Source organism: Anolis carolinensis, chromosome 4, assembly GCF_035594765.1.
Source record: "Anolis carolinensis isolate JA03-04 chromosome 4, rAnoCar3.1.pri, whole genome shotgun sequence".
Taxonomy (NCBI): Eukaryota; Metazoa; Chordata; class Lepidosauria; order Squamata; family Dactyloidae; genus Anolis; species Anolis carolinensis.
The window spans coordinates 203640816-203660512 of NC_085844.1; the positions used below are offsets into that span (position 1 = coordinate 203640816).

Here is a 19697-nt window from a genome sequence, read left to right on the forward strand (position 1 = left end):
ATATAGCCATCAAATATATGATGCAATAAATAACATTTCATGCTTTATCCAGGCATGGCCCCATGTATGCCGCCCTGAGTCCCTTTGGGGAGATGGGGCGGGATATAAGAATAAAGTTGTTATTATTATTATTATTATTATTATTATTATTATTATTATTATTATTATTATTATTATTTTATTATGACACAGCAAACAAGATAGATATGCTGGATTTCATATCACAAAATCACAAGTTGAACACTTCCCAAGTGTCTAGGACTGTGTGATGTATTTTCGGATGATGCGCGCAGATCCCAGCAGGGTGGCCTTTTGCAGCTGGCAGATCGTAATTTTGTCAATGTCTATTGTATTATTATTATTATTATTATTATTATTATTATTATTATTATTATTATTATTATTATTTATGACAGTGGTCAAAATTGTCTGATTTGTGGTAATGCCTTTATTATCATTTTGATGTGGATGTTGGATATGTGTTTTGATTTGTGTGGCTTTGATTGTTTTAGTTTTGTTAGCACCTTACGGCATTGAATGTTTGCCACTGCATGTTGTAAGCCTTCTTGAGTCCCCATGGGAAGACAGGGTAGGATATAAATTATTATTATTATTATTATTATTATTATTATTATTATTATTATCCAGATCTTTCTGCAGTGCAGTACTAATGGTATTCACATCAAACTGAGGTTAGACCTACCCTGCCAAATACTGCAGCTTGAACAGCATTATATGGTCAACATAGACCCATATAATGCAGTTTGAACTACACTGAACTCGGTCTAAACTGACCATATATTGCTGTTCAAATATGGGTCCACACTGATCATATAATGTTGTTCAAACTGCATTATTGGCAGTGCAGACCCATCCTGAGAAATGTCAGCTTCAGGCTGGATCTAAGGCTAGTTCTACACTGCCATATAATTTGGTTTGCATTGTATGGTCAGTGTAGAGTAGACAGGGTACTGAAACCCCACAATTTTAGCTGTTTGGTGACCCGATTACCCATCCCTTCTGATTCACAATAAGAAGGTTTGGACATGGGGAACTCCCTTACCTCCCCACCCTTAAAAACAAATATAAAGCCTCAGTAGGATCCAGGGAAACTTGATTTACCTTCCTGGGAGCGGAAATCCTACCCTCCCCTCTTTAATTTAATTTTCCAGCCTCCTGGAAGGTAACACGGGCTTCCTGGTTCCTACTGGGGTTTTACTTTTGTATTAGGGTCTAGGGAGTGGGGGGGGGGCAAGGAGGGCAGGCTGGCATTGCCATCTTTTCTTCCCAGGCTGGCTGAACCTGGAGAGGAAAGTTGGCTGTAGGGTCTGTCTCCTGGTATTGCAAACAGCAATCCAGCAATCCCAGGTTACAGTCCCCAATGTCTCCATACCTTCAAAGGTCTGATTTTTCAGTTAAATCTGTTCAGTTAAATCAGTTCAATTTTAAACCTGGAATAACCCTGGATAATTAGGTTTATTCCACCTTGAAATGGATTATCCTGCAGTGCCATCTGGACATCTAAGAATTATTCATTTCCTATCTCAAATTATGTGGCTGTGTAGAAGGGCCCCCAGTGAACACAATACATCGTTCATGTGCTTTTTACTTTACTGTTCCTGTAAGATACTTGAAATTATTTTTAGAAGATACAAATTCTTGCCTAAAAGATCAGCTTTATCAAAACAACCTTATTTGCTTTGGAAGATTTTTTAAAAAGATAAGGAATGCAAGGTTTCTATTCCTTTATTCTTTTATGTTGTTTTTAATTTTACCATTTTAATATAACCTGTTTAGCTGGATTTTAATATTATAAATTTGTACTTATTATGTCTGCATTCAGTCACCTTTAGCACCACTTTGTAATCCAGAATTAGAATACAATTAGGATATTGAATGAATGAATAGGATGGCCAGAGTATCTGTTAGAACTATAAGCAGGCAATAAATAAATACATAAATAAAAGTGATTCTAAATCAGTTTATAGTTATGAGATATTATTACTTTTTTTAAAAAAAAAACCTCTTTAGAATTCTTATTAGCTCAAAATAAAGGGTATCGTGTTATTCGCTGTTTGTTTACGCAGAGGTACAAGTGAATAAGTGATATTATCCATTGTTATTGATCTTTGTCTCTTTTTACAGTCTCTAGAGGTTACTCATATCGTCATATGAACAGTGCAACGTGTGAACTTTTCTTCAGTCTGAAAGCAGTAGAATCATGAACTGCATTGTCAAATGATTTTCACCTTTTAATGGGCAAAAGAAGATATATCTGTAAATGATATGACATTTAGGAAACTCTGGCCATGTCTGTATAATGCACATGAAGCCTTCCAATTCCCATTTACAACTATTGGTAAAATGTCATCAGAGCTTACAAGAGATTGAGAAAGCAAAATAAATTGTGTCTGAAAAGGACAGTGACAACACTGCATTTAAAATTGTTGTTGTGAGCCTTCAAGTCATTTCTGAATTATGACCTTAAGGTCAACCTATTGTAATTATTTTTTCCCAAGATTTTGTGCAGAGTATGTTTGCCTTGGCTTTTTTCTGACGATGAGAGAATGTGACTTGCCCAAGGTCACTCAGTGAGTTTTCATGGCTGAATGGAGAATTCAAACCCTGGTCTCCACAGTCATAGAGAAACACTCAAACCACTACATCACCCTGGAGCCCCCGGGTGGTGCAATGTATTAAACCCTTGTGCCAGAAGGACTGCTGACTGATAGGTCAACAGTTCGAATCCAACCCAGAGAGAGCTGATGAGCTCTTTCTGTCAGCTCCAGCTCCTCATTTGGGGACAGGAGAGAAGCCTCCCACAAGGATGGTAAAACATCAAACATGGGGTGTCCCCTGGCCAACATCCTTATAGACCAGTGATTCCCAAAGTGGGCACTACCGCCCCCTAGTGGGCATTGCAGGTGCATTTGGGGGCAATGAATAACTAAGTTATTTGCACATTTGTATTACTTTTCTATTCTGAGTTCAAAAAATAGTTTCATAATTTCAAACTTCAATGTTTCTAATTTACACCTTTCTTTACTATATTTTACAAAAAAGGTAGAAACATTAACACATATATATTTCTGTTTAATTGCTATAAAAATTTAAAAAAAAAATAATTTCCAGGGGCCGCTGAGCAATATCTTTTCTGGAAAGGGGGTGGTAGGCCAAATAAGTTTGGGAACCACTGTTATAGACGGTCAATTATCTCACACTAGAAAAAACTTGCAGTTTCTGAAGTCGCTCCTGACACGAAAACAAAAACACTGGGAAGTAGTGTAAAAGTGGGAAGGCAATTAACTGAAAAGAACCAATAGTTTCAAAAAACTAACATCATTCTACCTTTTTATTTATTTGACAGGCAGGAAGATCAGATTCTTTGTGCATCTGATGTCTACATGAAGAGAATCAAGGGCAAATGTGAACTGGACAATGCTGACTGTGTTAGATAAAAGATAAATACAAGGAGAAAACAATTGCTGATAACATGCAGGTTTCACATGGGATGTTCAATTTAGATAATGGGAAGAAGGGAGTATGGGAATATCCAAGAGTGGAAAGAAAATAAACTCCTATCAGCTTCAATCTCTTGCTTACAAGCCTGCTGACTCAAACATAGCATGGGTCCTCAAAGACATATGTAAAACTGTTTGAGAAGCTCACTCGGAGCCATTTGCTCTTCACTTTCCAGCTCTCATTAAAATAATCTGCTCACATTGTCTGTGTGAGCTATTTCTTGCTCTCATGAGTGGTTCAGAAGAGACCATAGATTAGAACAGATGGATTGCTAAACCTGAATGTTTGCTTTCCTACTGGAATCAGCTATTTGTCTATTTGTTGTTGTGTGTAAGTCAAATAGGGGCATAAAAACTTCATGGGTTAGAAATAAGGAAAGTATCAAGCATAGGCTAGGTACACTGATTTTATCATCCAGTTTACTTCAGCACTTGCCATTCAGAAGATAACACTACAGTAACATCCAGGTCCTATGTACTTCCAGTAGCACAATCAAAGCAAAAGAATAACCTTATAAATGAAAGCCAGTGAAACAACACTTTTGTGTTACCTAACAATTATGGCAAGTCTACCAATGTATGCTGCCATTTGATATTACAGGTGGTCTCCAAGTTACAAACATCTGATTCATAATTAAGAATGTGGATGACACAACAGGAAGTGAGAGAAATCTACCCCTAGGAAGGGAAATTCCATCTTGGAAGAGTTATCATGGGGAAAAGATGTCTCCAATGAAGCTTTATCTCCAATCCTTGTTTCCACAGCAAGCCAAAATTTTCAAAATCCAATTATCACAAGGACAGAAAATGAGGTGAAATCTGAAAAGGGGCACAAACCGCAAAACAAACACCACAGGGGTGTTAACCCTTCCCTATGCTATCCAAAGCTAAAAGGGATATATTTTTGGCTAGAGTTACACTTAAAAATGTAATTGTTCCAACTTACATACATAGTCAACTTAAGAACAAACCTGCAGAAGCTATCTTGTTTGTAACTTGAGGACAGTCTGTATACAGTTTTGAAAGGGGTGATTTGGGAGTACCCCAATCACATGTAACCCCGGGTTTGCCAAGCCGCTATGAGCACCACTCGGAGACCAATAAAGTTGAGGACAAACACCTTTATTTTAGGTAGCTACCGACAGACAGCAGCGACACGGCAGTGAAGCTGGCAAAAATTGTCTGCCCCGAACGAATCTGCTCGGGGTCTTTTATACCCCACTTGTTTATCACATTCCTAGTTCCTCATTCTGGACTGGGTTTACTGGAAAAACCCATAAGCCCAGTTTGTGGTGGGTAAGCACATCCTGACCTGTAAACAACTCCAGGATGTAGCTCACCACAAACTGTCACAAGTGGAGCAGAAGTACATGGATTGCATACATTTCTCAGAATCGGCTTCACCATAAGCTTAGCCACACTGATTCTTGCTAAACATACAGGACACATGCTATTTTGTAACAAGACAGCAAGTTGCAAATTTTAAAGATCATTTCTGAAGGAGAGACTGATCTCTGGTTTCAAGCAGACAGGCATTCTAAAATGGAGTCACTCTGGTTATGGGAAAAACCCATAAGCCCAGTTTGTGGTGGGCAAGCACATCCTGACCTGTAAACAACTCCAGGATGTAGCTCACCACAAACTGTCACAAGTGGAGCAAAAGTACATGGATTGCATACATTTCTCAGAATCGGCTTCACCATAAGCTTAGCCACACTGATTCTTGCTAAACATACAGGACACATGCTATTTTGTAACAAGACAGCAAGTTGCAAATTTTAAAGATCATTTCTGAAGGAGAGACTGATCTCTGGTTTCAAGCAGACAGGCATTCTAAAATGGAGTCACTCTGGTTCAGTGACCCCTTCATTCCCTCCTTTTTTCATGTAACCAAGAAAGACAAGTTCTTGGTTACACAACCCACTCCATGTATCTAATTACAATGGGGTGGTTTCTCTTTCCAAGGTGTTCAGTTGCATGTACATGACATGTTGAACTTCCCTGTGCTGAGTGAAAGTAGCAGCAATCAGTCTCGCAACCATAGTTCTCAAGCACGACATAATGCATGGCAAAAGAAGCAGAGCAAGAATTATGATTAGCAGGATTACAAACAATACTTTGATGACGTCCCTCAGCCACCCGAGATTTGGCAGCCAATCCACAAGCCAGTCAAACCAACCAGTTCCCTTTGGGGTGTAGGTAGCCCGTATGGTGGAGACAACGTTGTTAATTTTGGCTATATTGGACTCAATGACTCCGGACTTATTGACATAATGGCAGCAGGTTACATTTAACCACACGCACAAGCCGCCTTCTGCCGACAGGAGGTAATCGAGAGCAATCTTGTGTTGCATTAGAACTCCTGCCAACGAGTCAATTTCGGACTGGAGTGCTTTGATATCAATAACGGTCTGATTAGCCAACGTTTCCAACTGTGCGGAAAGCCTCCGTAGTTGTTTAACGTTAAGGGCAACTCCCACCCAAGGGAACAGGATTGCTCCAAATCTTTCTCCCTCAGTTAGATAGGTATTATCAGGATCATAGCCACGTTTCTCATCATAAGCTCTTTTAGGCCTGTTCCACCGGTCTGTCGCTTCTAGTGCCTGCAGGGGCTGCTCTCGCGGGTGTATTTCAATGTTAGTGGGGGCTAAGGTACCGATAGTGCAAGTACCTATCCACAGTGGGGGCAAGACTTTACCTCCCCATTTCCCACATATCCAGAAATACCCCGGAGGCAATCCTCCCATGGCATGGTTGTCAAGCAAAATACCGGGCCTAGGCCTCCCTGGAACTTGATTTTCCATTGGGAAGTTTCCTTGTGTCCGGACCAGATCTTGTCGTGGTGGAGGCGCAGCTCCCGCCGCAGGTGGCTGAGTTGCTGCTCGAGGCAGCTCCGACCCAGGCTTAACCACATATATCTTAGGGGGCGTATTTGCTTTCCCATTACACGCCAGACGAGGGGGTGGTTTCTTATCATCACCCTCTGGCGAGGAAACTTGTCTTCTTAATCTATCCGGGTGATCATCTCTTTGTGGCTTTTCAACTCTCATGAGTATGTTGTCATAATATACAGGGAGGGAGAGATTACAATGAGGGTAATCTCCTACCTCTATGAGAGTGGCTTGGGGAAAGTTCTTATGATCGATTTCTGAGATCCCATCTCTGGATCGTGTCAGACAAGCTGATGCGGTTGGTGCAGAATCATCATGGGCCAACATAAATTGAGCCGAATCAGTCAACCCCTCTTGCTTAGCATATGTCCAAGGGGTGAACAGTTTCCATCCATCCAGGTCCAGCAGTGGTCCTGCTTTCATGACCCAACCCTCATATTGAGAACGAGGGCCATGGGCACAAACCCAGCAGTCATTTACTTCTGCTTCATTTACGATATCGCTAATTAGTTGATGGAACATATTCTTTTCCCAACCCGTCTGGGTCTGCACCAGGGGCATCATGATCAACATCAAAGAATATAATTGTGTCTTGTACATGTACTTGTGTTTGTCCTCAATATCACAATATTCTAGCCAACACAGAAACAGAATACAACCCACACAGGAACACACAATTCCCCACACCCAAAACCCAGTGTCCATTCGGTCTTTTGGGACACTCTAGGTAGTGTACCCTCCTTCCTTCTTCAAGGCGGTTCTGGGTAACCTGACCTCTGGGGCTAGCTCTCGGTAGCTTCGGACCCCTCCGCTTCAAGGGCAGCTCTGGGTAGCTTGACCCTTAGGGCGTGTGAGTGTGAATCTGAGTGGATTGTCCTTATGTAGGTTTACCTTCCAGAAGTCTTTGTCAGTTTAGTCCTTTTTATTTTATGCGAGAGTAGTGTACCCACGGCTTTACATCTTTTAACTTCACAGCAGTAGGAGTTATTAGGAACACCTCCAGTGGTCCCTTCCACCTTGGGCCGAGGGGATCATATTTCCAATCTTTCAGCCAAACCTGGTCTCCTGGTGAGAAAGAATGTAACGCAGTAACGGGAAAGGGATAACGCAGCATTCCAGTATATTCATACAGTTTGTTTAACACCGTACCCAAAGCTTGGACCTCTTTTATCAGTTCTTGTTTTCCCAATTCATGTATGTCTCCTTGCAGAGGTCTAATTTTCAGAGGGGGTCTTCCATACAACAATTCATAAGGTGACAAACCCAAATTCATAAGGTGATTTCCAGCAATGCCATTGGTGGCACCTGAACCCATGATATTCCGGTCTCCCGGCACATCCTTGACATAGTTTCAAAGTCCTGTCCATTCTTTCTATCTTTCCCAAAGATTGGGGTCGGTAGGCACAATGCAACTTCCAAGCGCTTCCTAACGACTGAGCTAGGCACCCAAGGACCTGGTGAACAAGGACCGGGCCTTGTCATCCCCAATGTGTAGAGGTATCCCGTACCTAGGGATTACATCCCTTAACAAGGCACGCCTGACCCTCCACAACCCGTTCAGAGATGGTAGGATATGCTTCCACCTACCCTGAATATGTGCATACCATCACCAACATGTAGCCTTGGCATCCCGGGGACCCTTGGCATTTCAGCAAAATCAACTACTAAGGACTCTAAGGGTGTCATCCCTACGTACTGAACTCCAGGCGGGAGCAACGGTCCCATCCTGGGATTATTCTTAGCACAAATCTCACATCTTGGGGCAGCAGCTCTGGCCAAGGCATGCAAGCCATCCACCCAGAGCTGCCCCTCCAAGAGTGAAGCCATTCCTGTTGCACCTAAATGGGTTTGTCTATGAACTTCTCTCACCAATTCCCATCCCAAAGCCTTTTGGGACGTAGATTTTCCCATTGGGTAATATGAGAATCTTATCCTTCCACTTTGCCCCTTCTGCTACGGCCCACTCCTTCTCTTGTGCAGAGTAAGTCATGGACTCTACTACGGGTGTAACATCCAACTGCAAAATTGTTTCTTCTGATGTGCTCTCATCAGCTGCTTTCCTAGCCTGTTGACCTGCTAGGCGATTTCCCCGTGTTACCTGATCCTCACCATACTGATGTCCCCTGCAGTGCATGACTGCTACTTCTTTTGGTTCTTAAACTGCATCCAAAAGCTGCAAAATTTCAGTTGCATTCTTTATCTGCTGTCCTGCAGAGGTCAACAATCCTCTTTTCTTATAGATGGCACCATGGGCATGTAAAGTGGTGAAGGCATATTTTTAGTCAGTGTAAATATTGACTCTCTTTCCTGTTGCCAATTGTAGGGCCCTTTTCAGAGCAATCAGCTAGGCCCGTTGTGCGGAAGTCCCCGGAGGCAACCCCTTTGCCTCTAGGGTCTCCCCTTCGCCATTCACCACCGCATAACCTGCCCTAAGGTCAGCTTGTTTGCTTCTTTCACAAGAACTGCAGCAGCCGCTACAGCTCTCAGGCATGGGGGCCATCCACATGTCACGTTGTCTAATTGCCTAGACAGATAAGCCACTGGTCGAGGCCAACTCCCCACCAGCTGAGTCACTACTCCTACAGCCATTCTTTTCTGTTCTCCTACATACAGATAGAACGTCTTTTCCAAATCAGGCAATCCCAACGCTAGGGCAGTCATCAAAACTTTCTTCAATTTCTCAAATGCATCCTGCTGTTCTGGTCCCCACTCCAAGGGGTCTCCTGACTTCCCTCTGGTAGCCTCATGGAGGGGTTTGGCATATAGTCCGAAGTTCGGAACCCATATATGACAAACCCTGCCGCTTCCAGAAATTCTCTGACCTGTTTCTGTGTTCGGGGGGTAGGGATGGAGCAAATGGTTTCCTTGCGTTCCACCTCTAGCCTCCGAAGACCTTTAGCCAAACGAAAAACCCAAATATCTCACTTCGTGCTGAACTAACTGAGCCTTCTTTTTCGAAACCTTGTAACCTTTATCTGAACATCCAACTACAACAAAACCTGAGTTCCTTTCAAACATTCTTCTCTACTATCTGTACGAAGAAGAATGTCATCTATGTACTGACAAAACACACAACGACACATCATGATTATAATGACACAAAACCACACTGGGCCCACAAAACTCACAACAACGCACCCTGAGTCTGGATAGGGGAGGTCTTGCCTTCCCCCTCTCCTTCCCATTGGGATGCCAATTTCCCTTTGGGAACCACCTGAAACAACACCTCTATTCCTCCCTGTCATCACTTCATTTACCACCGTGCACTTGCATTCTTTCAACCACTCAGGTTGCTTTTGCACAACATCATACTAAGCTGAGATGTATTTGAACTGATCAGGGTGCACGTCTGCAATAAACCTGTAAACTTTTAAAGTCAGAACAGGATCAAGTGAACCCTCGGACGGCCACTGGGGAGTGAGGGGGAACGAGGGCCATTCTAGCTCACACAACGCACGCAACCTATTTGGCTTCATTCCTGCCTCGGCTGTGTACTTCTTAAATTGCTCAAAATTATTCAACATACATCGGAGGGGGGTCATTGACCCTCCCGATTCTTTTGATTCTTTCCCACCCATTGTGGTATGTGGATTCGACCCTGGCCTGCACAGCCGGACACTCGACGGTCTGTAACAGGGAACACAAGGCTTCCTCCGCCCTCCCACTGGATGTGAAAGATCAATTTCCTGGTGGAGTCTGTCCCCGGACTGTGGTCGGATCACCCTTGCATGTCCTGCTACTAGGGCCTGCCTCCAGACCTGGTTGGATCATCCTTGCAGGTCTCTTCTAGAGCTCTTTTCCCTTTGGGTTTCTTTTTCCCTCCCAAGGGATTCCTACGGGACCCGGAACCGCTTTTACAATTTAAGCTCTCCCTCCCCGCAAGGCTAAACACATGCGTTTCAAGAGGTATACTTGCCTAATTTTCGTTCCGTCCCGCGGCGGCCGCCTTTCCACGAGCGATGGTTGTCTCACAACTTCTGTTTTGGAGGAGAGCACGCCTTCCCTTGCCTCGGGTGATGCGAAGGGAACCACCGGTCTTTACCTCTATTTAGAGGCCGTGCGCACGTCTCGGCGTGGACCGTACACAGCACCCCGGAAGGGGAAGCGAACACACCTTGCTCCCAAGAGCAGCTCCGAGTGGGCTACAACGGAACCTTGGCAACACTACAAATCCCAAAATTCCGGCATCCTGGATGAGCCCCCAGAAATGAAAGGGGTGATTTGGGAGTACCCCAATCACATGTAACCCCGGGTTTGCCAAGCCGCTATGAGCACCACTCGGAGACCAATAAAGTTGAGGACAAACACCTTTATTTTAGGTAGCTACCGACAGACAGCAGCGACACGGCAGTGAAGCTGGCAAAAATTGTCTGCCCCGAACGAATCTGCTCGGGGTCTTTTATACCCCACTTGTTTATCACATTCCTAGTTCCTCATTCTGGACTGGGTTTACTGGAAAAACCCATAAGCCCAGTTTGTGGTGGGCAAGCACATCCTGACCTGTAAACAACTCCAGGATGTAGCTCACCACAAACTGTCACAAGTGGAGCAAAAGTACATGGATTGCATACATTTCTCAGAATCGGCTTCACCATAAGCTTAGCCACACTGATTCTTGCTAAACATACAGGACACATGCTATTTTGTAACAAGACAGCAAGTTGCAAATTTTAAAGATCATTTCTGAAGGAGAGACTGATCTCTGGTTTCAAGCAGACAGGCATTCTAAAATGGAGTCACTCTGGTTCAGTGACCCCTTCAGTTTAAGATACAACCCACAAACATTCAGGTTTTTAAACAGAGCAGCAGTTTTTAACACAGAACCTCAACAAGATATAAAGTACTCTTCCAGATTGATCTAAACAAGCATACCTCCTTCTGATATAGCTTCTTGCATTGTGCTGTGTTTTGTTGCTTGTTATCACATCTGAGTTCATCCATCATGTTCTTTTTGGAGGCTGTTCTGATGGATCCTGTGCGAAGACTGAATTTACTCCTTTCTGATTTTTTTAAAGTTAGGGATATGTTACTACAGTATGTGGTAGTCAGTAGCTATTGGCAGCCAAGAAAGACTGTGAGATAGCCATACGGACCAACTTTTACTGGAATACCTTTTAATTTTTCTTATACTATTGGTTTTCATTAATTACAGATATTTTGATAAACATTCACTGGATTCAAATTAATAGTGAGGCTGAGGATATTTCTGTTTAAAAGTTTAAACACTCATTTGTAAGTTCACTTACAGAAATATGACACACACACATTTTCCAGAACTAAAGTTTCTGGTTGTTTTACATTTTCAATTTTCCTTTTCTGGTAAAGACTAAAGGCATCACCCATCCTAGTAACTGAGAAATGACACAAGGAACTGTGTTTATTAATCCTTAATCCAAAATCATATCTTTTCATAAGTTCCTCCCTCCATATTAGTCTGCTCCATTCTGGTAAACTGGATGTTCATGATGATCTTTTTGGTAATACCTCTATTTATATGAAAATAATTTCTGGGAAAGCCTAAATGTATCATATTAGTAGTCAAAAGAGAAATTTATGATGCTTTGTTCTGACCTTTATTAATAATTTAACAGGATAAGCTCTCCTGGCTTCTTAGCCAATCAGAGGGAAAGGATGTTAGTGTGCCAGTTCATTACTTGCCATCTCACATCTTCCATTGCTCCTCTTACAGATGTGTTCGGTTTAGTGCTATACGTGTGTTCCTCTTTATATATACCGGTCTGTAGTTGATGCAGAATTTTAAAAATTGTTATGCAGCTTGTTATCACAATTGGGAGATGGAATATGTAATATTTAATTGCAGAAAATAGATAGAATATGTAATATTTACTTGCAGAAAATAAAACAAACACTACAATCATACTGAGAGCCCCTGACAGATCACATGCTTTTTAAAGATGGTAAAAAAAGAAGATTCATGGGTCAAAACCATGAAGAGACCACTGTGCTGTCTTCTTCCAAAATTCAAACCATAGATCTTATAGCTATCCTTAGGTCACATACCTTCCAAACAAGAAACATACTATTTCTGAAATTACTTTTCTCACAGTTCTTCTACATATAACAGCAACTGTTTGGGATCTACTTGGTAACACAGTTGCAAGCCTGTTGTCTGACATATGCAATGTGTTATTATGTTGGTCTTGATTATTCATAGATCATATCCAAGATCATTTCCCACTAGAAATAGTACAAAATTAATTCCCCTCCAAACTGTTCCTGGTAAGACCAAAGAAACACATTTCATAGGAGAATATGAAAGCTAACGCAGTGGAGTAAATATTTTTTTCTGCAACAATGTCGTGTGCTATTACTGTCACTACATTGATTTGCAGCAAAGTGATGTCTTTGGCAATGTAACTCTTACAAATTAGTAATGTGTTTTATTTATATTATGTGTTTAGAAATAACATAATACAGCCCGTCCTAGACTTTGGTGCTTATACAAATGCAAATACAGAGCCCAGATGCTTTTCTTTTGCACAGAGAGAATCAACTTTGGTAAAGGAATATTTTGTGTATCATTTTAGCTGAAGAGCAGGATTTATTTATCCTATGTACGACATTATCTGAATCAGATTGCATTCCTAAGTCTTTCTCCCATGACAATGTGACTCAAAATGCATGATTATCTGCCCTCAAAGCTGTTTTCCATCTACCTTTCTTTAAAAGACAGAAAAAAAATGAGGGTGAGACAACTGCACAAAACCACTCATTAACTGAGGTAGAATTTTGCCCCTGTTCATTTTCCACAATCAGGTCTGTAGACGGGGGGGGGGGGGGGATGTTAGGGGTTCAACCCCCCTCCCCCGAAGTTTTTCAAGTTAAAAAAAACCCTGGTTTACTCATGAATTTTAACTGGTTAACCAAATCCCCATGCTAAGTCTGTGAGATGCAAAAAATTAAGAGTCCCAGCAAGCACTATCTCAAGCAGATATTGACAGGTCTGAACCCAGGGGGCGGGAGGGTCAGGGGTTCAACCCCCCCCCCCTCCGAAATTTTCAAAACCACTCCCGAAATTTTTTTTCTGGCTACAGCCCTGTCCACAATATATACAACCACACAAAAGAAAGGTATAGTGTTTGTCCCATCTGAAGTGTTACATGGGGCATGAGTCTGCTCTACATGTTTCAAAAGGATGGAGTACAAAATGCTTCAACCAACAGAACTGGCAACTACAACTAAGCATAAACTCAAAGTCCTGTTTCCTCCTCTGTTCCTCCTAGAAGTTCTGATTTGTTTATCAAATCATTTATATCCTGCCCGGTATCATGGGATCTTGCAGCTGTATAAAATAATTTAAACCAATACAAACAATTCAGAATTTAGAACAATCAAAATAACTTGAACATACTAAAACATATTAAACCACACAAAAGGCGTTTAAAATAATTCATATAATCATGTAAATTGGCAAAAAGATCTGGTGACAGCAATACCACATGAATTGATATCCACTGCTTTATTTTCCCATACTCCCAAAAATGTTGCTTCTTCCCAGAAGTGTTTGTGGGGTTTTCTAGGTCCTCCGGTACAATTCTATTATATGCTTCTGTCCCAAGTATAGTCAAAATATAGTATTTGCTTTTATCCAAGGTTCCAAGTAGCCATGGGGGTCTGGGAATTAATCCCGCACAAATATGGGTTTTACACTGTATATGTATACTGATAGCTCAGAGTTAGGATGAAATCACTCATGTCAGCTAGACAGTGGTAGAGATGGGCTCCATACTCTCACCTGATGTTCATGGGAACATATGGGAGGGCTTTAGCTTGTAACTTGCAAGCCAGTGCTTGACACAGAGCTAGTGAATTAGCCAGGCTGTTACCCATTTACTACTTCATACATGACAACCCTATGACCTGACAAATCCATGCATATACCACCTTCAACATCTCCAGAACGTGCCCCCGTAAGAAACTTTGGTACTGAGATGTATGTACATGTACTTCCAGAATTGTTTTTGCACTCCTGAAAGCTAGTGGAACATCTTCATAGCTCTTTTTTCATGTCTTCCTGATTGCTGGGGGCTATCATATGTTAGGGGATTCCATACTCCATTCTTCTGATTATGTAACTCAATCCTTTATAAAGCATATTTTGGCAATTCAGATGTTTTGGACTGCAGTTCATACAATCCCATACATTGGCATTTCAAAGTAGGGCTGGTAGTGATAGTCTGGGGGGGGGGGGGGACAAGGGTTTCCCCACTCTTGCTTTAAAGTTTAAATAAACACTGGGTTTGAATAAATATAGTGAAATGGACTGAATCATCCTATAAAACAGCAATTCTATGAAAAGAGGATAGCTTTCTGGATCAGAACAAAAGGAAAAGAATGAGAGAGTCTCCTTTGTATGCTTAAACATTTCCTTTGTGTATGTATGTATGTGGTTACGGAAGTGTCTCATTCATATACATAGTCCATTTTTTTTAGGAACAATAGTCATGTAATGCTTGCTGGCCATCTGGATGGCCAATATCCTTTCTACACCACAGACCATTGCCAGGTCCTGCCTTGTTGTGAGGAATAATAGTCCTTTAGTAAAATATTTCCATTTTATACCATTCTCTTCCCATCTAAAGCTAACCCAGTTTATGTTCCCTCATCTGTTACCTTCTGTTAGAGTCAATAAAACCTAATAATCTCTTAAGAGCGTCCGGAGCATTTGCAAGCACCAATCATTGGCAACAGTCCCTTTCATTTCTTGAAAGGGATGATACATGAGATTTAATGAGAATAAGATATATTTTAGCTTCTTTATTGGAAAAGGGAGAAAGAAAGAGCAAAAAACAGAATCAGCAGCAGCCTTCTCCCCAGAAGTCACATGCATATGCAAAAGCCGCCTAATTGCTCTCTTTAGAAACTAATCATTCTGGATTTTACAAGCTGCATTATAGAACCTGACATGCTTATTTTTTTCCCCTCTCCATTCTATTGTGTTGGTAAGCAGTGATCCTTCTGAAAAGAAAATCAACCCCTATTTTTATCTGGTGCAACCATCTCTCCTTTTTCTTTCTGCCTCCCTTTCCCCACCCTTCTGCTATCAGCAGAATGGCACCACATTTCTCTGTGTATTAATTGCTCTGTAAAATGCACTTGAAGTCATTATAATTCGCCATTCAAACTATTATCTTGGGCCATTATGTCTTTGCATTATATTTATTTAAATGTGGCTCTTCTGAGTTAGCTCATTTTTAATAGCTAGTCATGCCTGAAATGTTGTTCCACCCTAGGTTATTCACAAATATAGTTTGAAAAATGCAAAATGCTTTAAAGCTGCTGGTACTCTTATGGACAAAATCAAAAGTTTGTGCATGTTCTCTCTCTTCAATCTAGACCTCTATCAGCAAACAGATCTCAAAACATGTGATATGTTCTAGCTCTGGGCTAAAATGGATATTGCTCCGTTAGCTAGATAAATAAGCTCTGAGAAAATAGGAACGTGAACATACCCATTCTAACAGATTTGTTTGAAGTCTGCTGTATATTAAATAGCCCGAGAGCAGAGTTGCAGCCCTAGTTGCTATTTTTTTTAAAAAATACCATCTCTAGATAACATTATTGCACTTGACATTACACTGTTGTTTAAATACTCATGCTCAAATGGCTAAACGGAGCCAGTTTAGAATGCAATTTACAAAATTAATCCCCACTTCCAGTATTGCCATTTTGGTGTTCTTCATGAAATAACAGGGTGGTATATTTTTCAATGCTAGATCAAAAGTTAGATGATTCCTAGTTAACAGCTGTGCCAGCTTCTAAAATATAGTATACATAGACTGGGTAGCATCCAGACATAGCCATATAGAAATTATACCCACAATGAGACTTATTTTAGTCATTTAGAGCCTATCCAATGTTGCTAGCTATCAGAAATGCTGAACAGGTGAAAATAACTTTTTCTAGTTATACTGGTTTTCCCCTTTGCCATTTATTTATTACAACATTTATATCCTGCCCTTCTCACCCGAGAGGGGACTCAGGGCGGCTTACAATAAACACACATATAAAAAATATACAATACACATTCATGCACACCATGATGCCTGCGCAGCAAGATGGCAGAAAAAAAAAGAAAAAAATGTTTTGGCAGATGCTCTTAAGAGTATAAATAATGCAGAAAAGCGTGGAAAGCATCAAGTTCTCGTAAGACCGTGTTCTAAAGTAATTGTCTGGTTCTTAACTGTGATGATGAAGCATGGTTACATAGGCAAATTTGAGATCATTGATGACCACAGAGCTGGAAAGATTGTTGTTAATCTCACAGGCAGACTCAACAAGTGTGGTGTGATCAGCCCCAGATTCGATGTCCAGCTGAAAGATTTGGAAAAGTGGCAGAACAACCTGCTACCTTCGCGTCAGTTCGGATTCATTGTGCTGACAACTTCAGCTGGCATCATGGACCACGAGGAAGCTAGGCAAAAACACACAGGAGGGAAAATCCTGGGATTCTTTTTCTAAACTTGTAAAAAAAAGGCATATTAATAAATGGTTCAGATGGACTCTGAAAAAAATATATAATACACTATAATTCAGATTAAAAACTATTAACTTACATCAAAAATTATTAACTTACATTACAATATTTGGGCAATATAATTCTGAAACAAAAATTATTCCCCATTCTGGTACATGCTATTTGATTATTGTATTAGGAGAAGAAGATAGTAATGTTGCTGCTACCACTGTTAAATAATTGAGAGGTAGAAATCCTTTTTGACTAGGTAAAGGTAAAGGTTTCCCCTGACGTTAAGTAGAGTCATGTCTGACTCTGGGGGTTGGTGCTCATCTCCATTTCTAAGCCGAAGAGCTGGCGTTATCCGTAGACACCTCCAAGGTCATGTGGCCGGCATGACTGCATGGACCTTCCCGCCGGAGCAGTACCTATTGATCTACTCACATTTGCATGTTTTCGAACTGCTAGGTTGGCAGGAGCTGGAGCTAACAGGGGCCGCTTACGCCGCTCCGGGAATTTGAACCTGCGACCTTTGGTCTCCAGCTCAGTGCTTTAACGCACTTCGCCACCGGGGTTCCCTTTTCGACTAACTACAGATAAATGGAAATTTACTACTAGGTTCTGTTCTACCTTCTTACCTACCCTGCATTAGAAGACAATTTATAATAGATATATGGGTATTGGTCATTTTAATTGTCAAAGCCAGTTTGTGTGATTATAAACTGGGATGTACAATATAATTTGGGATTGATGGAGATAAACTTTTTTCAACTGCCTGTATATTTGCATCACCTTATTTTTGCAATTTGAATTTGTTACAAATAAACATGCTTGTTTGTGAATGAATGTGTTTGTTTGTGAGTAAATGAGCTCTGCACTGAGAAATACAGAAGAAAGGAAAGGCCTATTTTCAAAATGGAGAACTGCAATGCATGATAATATGGTACCTTTACATTTGAAGCAGAGGAAAGCTGGGCACTTGAGCCTTTTTAGATGGACAAAGGAGGAATCCACTAAGATAAGGTGTTTGAGGAGTCTCACTTTTCAAACCCTAGAGGAATGTTATTTTTCCATTAGAGAAAGGAATTTCTATTAGCAAAGGCATAATCTGTTAATGTTACTTGATAGAACATCTGTCTAGATATGGACATCTACAAGAACTGGACAATGCTGAGAGATAAGAGATCAATTAAGTATCAAGGAATCACTTAAGGTGCCAAGGACTGAGTGGTGAAAGATCACGTAGTACCAAGGGATTACCTAAAGTGCTAAGGACCATCTGTTACGAAGTGATAAGAAGACTGGAAAATGATGACATGATGAGTGATAAGGCAATGTCATCATAAGGTCCTCATCAAACGATAATCTATAGATATTGAAAGCAGACAACGAAATGCCTATGTAAGACTCTGGAAGAAAAGGGTATAAAATTCTGACTTTCAAAAGGGTCTTTGTCCTTCACAACCAGAGCTGCATCTGGGTACCAGACATCCTGCAAGGCTTTGATCATTCCTTGGGAGGATTCCTTTTGTGAGTATGGTGTGTGAATGTGTAGGTATGGATGCCTCTTGGTACCCAGAAACGATGTAATCTTGAGTATATGTAATCAATGTAGTCAATGATATATCAATAAATGTTACATATATAGTGTGAAACTCTGAATCTGGTATCTTTGTGTATCATTCAGACCTATAGTCTTGGTCATAGACTCAATAGTCTCTTCTTCTCTGGCTCAAAAGATAAGAACCTGTTTTGTTACAAATTAAAAATAATAGAGCTACACTCAGAGTTCAATCATTAAACTACCTTATTCTTGAAAACATTTGCTCTAGCCATTGGATCATATCCAATGTTACATGTACATACTTCCTCTCATGCAATGGAACATTATTTCTTCCTGTTCTCCTCACAATTCTGATCTGTAGGGAGCCCTTCCCATTGAAACAGGTTGGAAAAACACAAAGCACTGATAGAAGCCTTCCATCCAAAGTAGACATTGTTTGATATATAGATTATAGTTGTGGTCTATAAAATCATTCCCTTAAGCCTTCCATCATACATTGATGAAATTGCATTTCTTCTTTATGTTTCTACAGCAAAATTTCTCCTCCTATCATCCATTTAAACTCCTAGCCACTGTAATAACACAACAAATATAGCAACTCCTTGAGGTGTTGTACCTACCTTTGTTAAATGAAATGTGTAATTGACAGTCTCACTACAGAATTCCCTGGCTGGTTGGCTAGCTAGGTGGCTGGTTCCAAATATCAAGTCTTCTTTTGTTTTTTTCTTCATTTTGACACTAATTATATTTATTCTCTTACAGTATCAAGGCCTCTAATTTATCAAGGAGTCAGCCCTTCATTAAAACCTAAGGCTTTTCACATGAGCCAAGATGCAGCACTATGTCTCCTGTTAATCCATCCTTAAAAGGGTAACATATATCATACAAGCTAACTGACTGTCCTTCCCACTGAATCACTGGTGTAGATCCCACTGAATTACCAATATAGATTGTCTTAAATGAGAATTTAAATATAGCCGTTTTTGCTCCTTACCTATTTTAGTGAATGTAATCCAAGGTCAATTTTCCATAGAACAAGAAATATCTCTGAAACTTGCAATTGATTTTGAAAAGAAATTAGAGAAGGGCTTCAAACAGTTCTCTCTTTCTGCAGAGTACATTTAAAAATCTTCCTCAGTGATCAAGAATACATGTTAGAGTGGCCCTATGTCCTAAAATGCCCACCCGGTCTATTTGAAGAGTCAGAACAGACTCTTCTATATGTGAATGTATGTTCTATTACA

The 19697-nt window shown here is 40.8% G+C and overlaps 1 protein-coding gene across 1 annotated transcript; it reads left to right on the forward strand.

Annotated features, from left to right (window-relative positions):
• Nucleotides 1-14304: 14304 nt before the first annotated feature.
• Nucleotides 14305-16935, forward strand: LOC100560753 (small ribosomal subunit protein uS8-like). The gene is made up of 2 exons (XM_062979779.1): nt 14305-14356; nt 16488-16935. The coding sequence occupies exons 1-2, from the start codon at nt 14305-14307 to the stop codon at nt 16892-16894; spliced, it is 459 nt and encodes a 152-aa protein (XP_062835849.1). The 3' UTR covers nt 16895-16935.
• Nucleotides 16936-19697: the final 2762 nt, after the last annotated feature.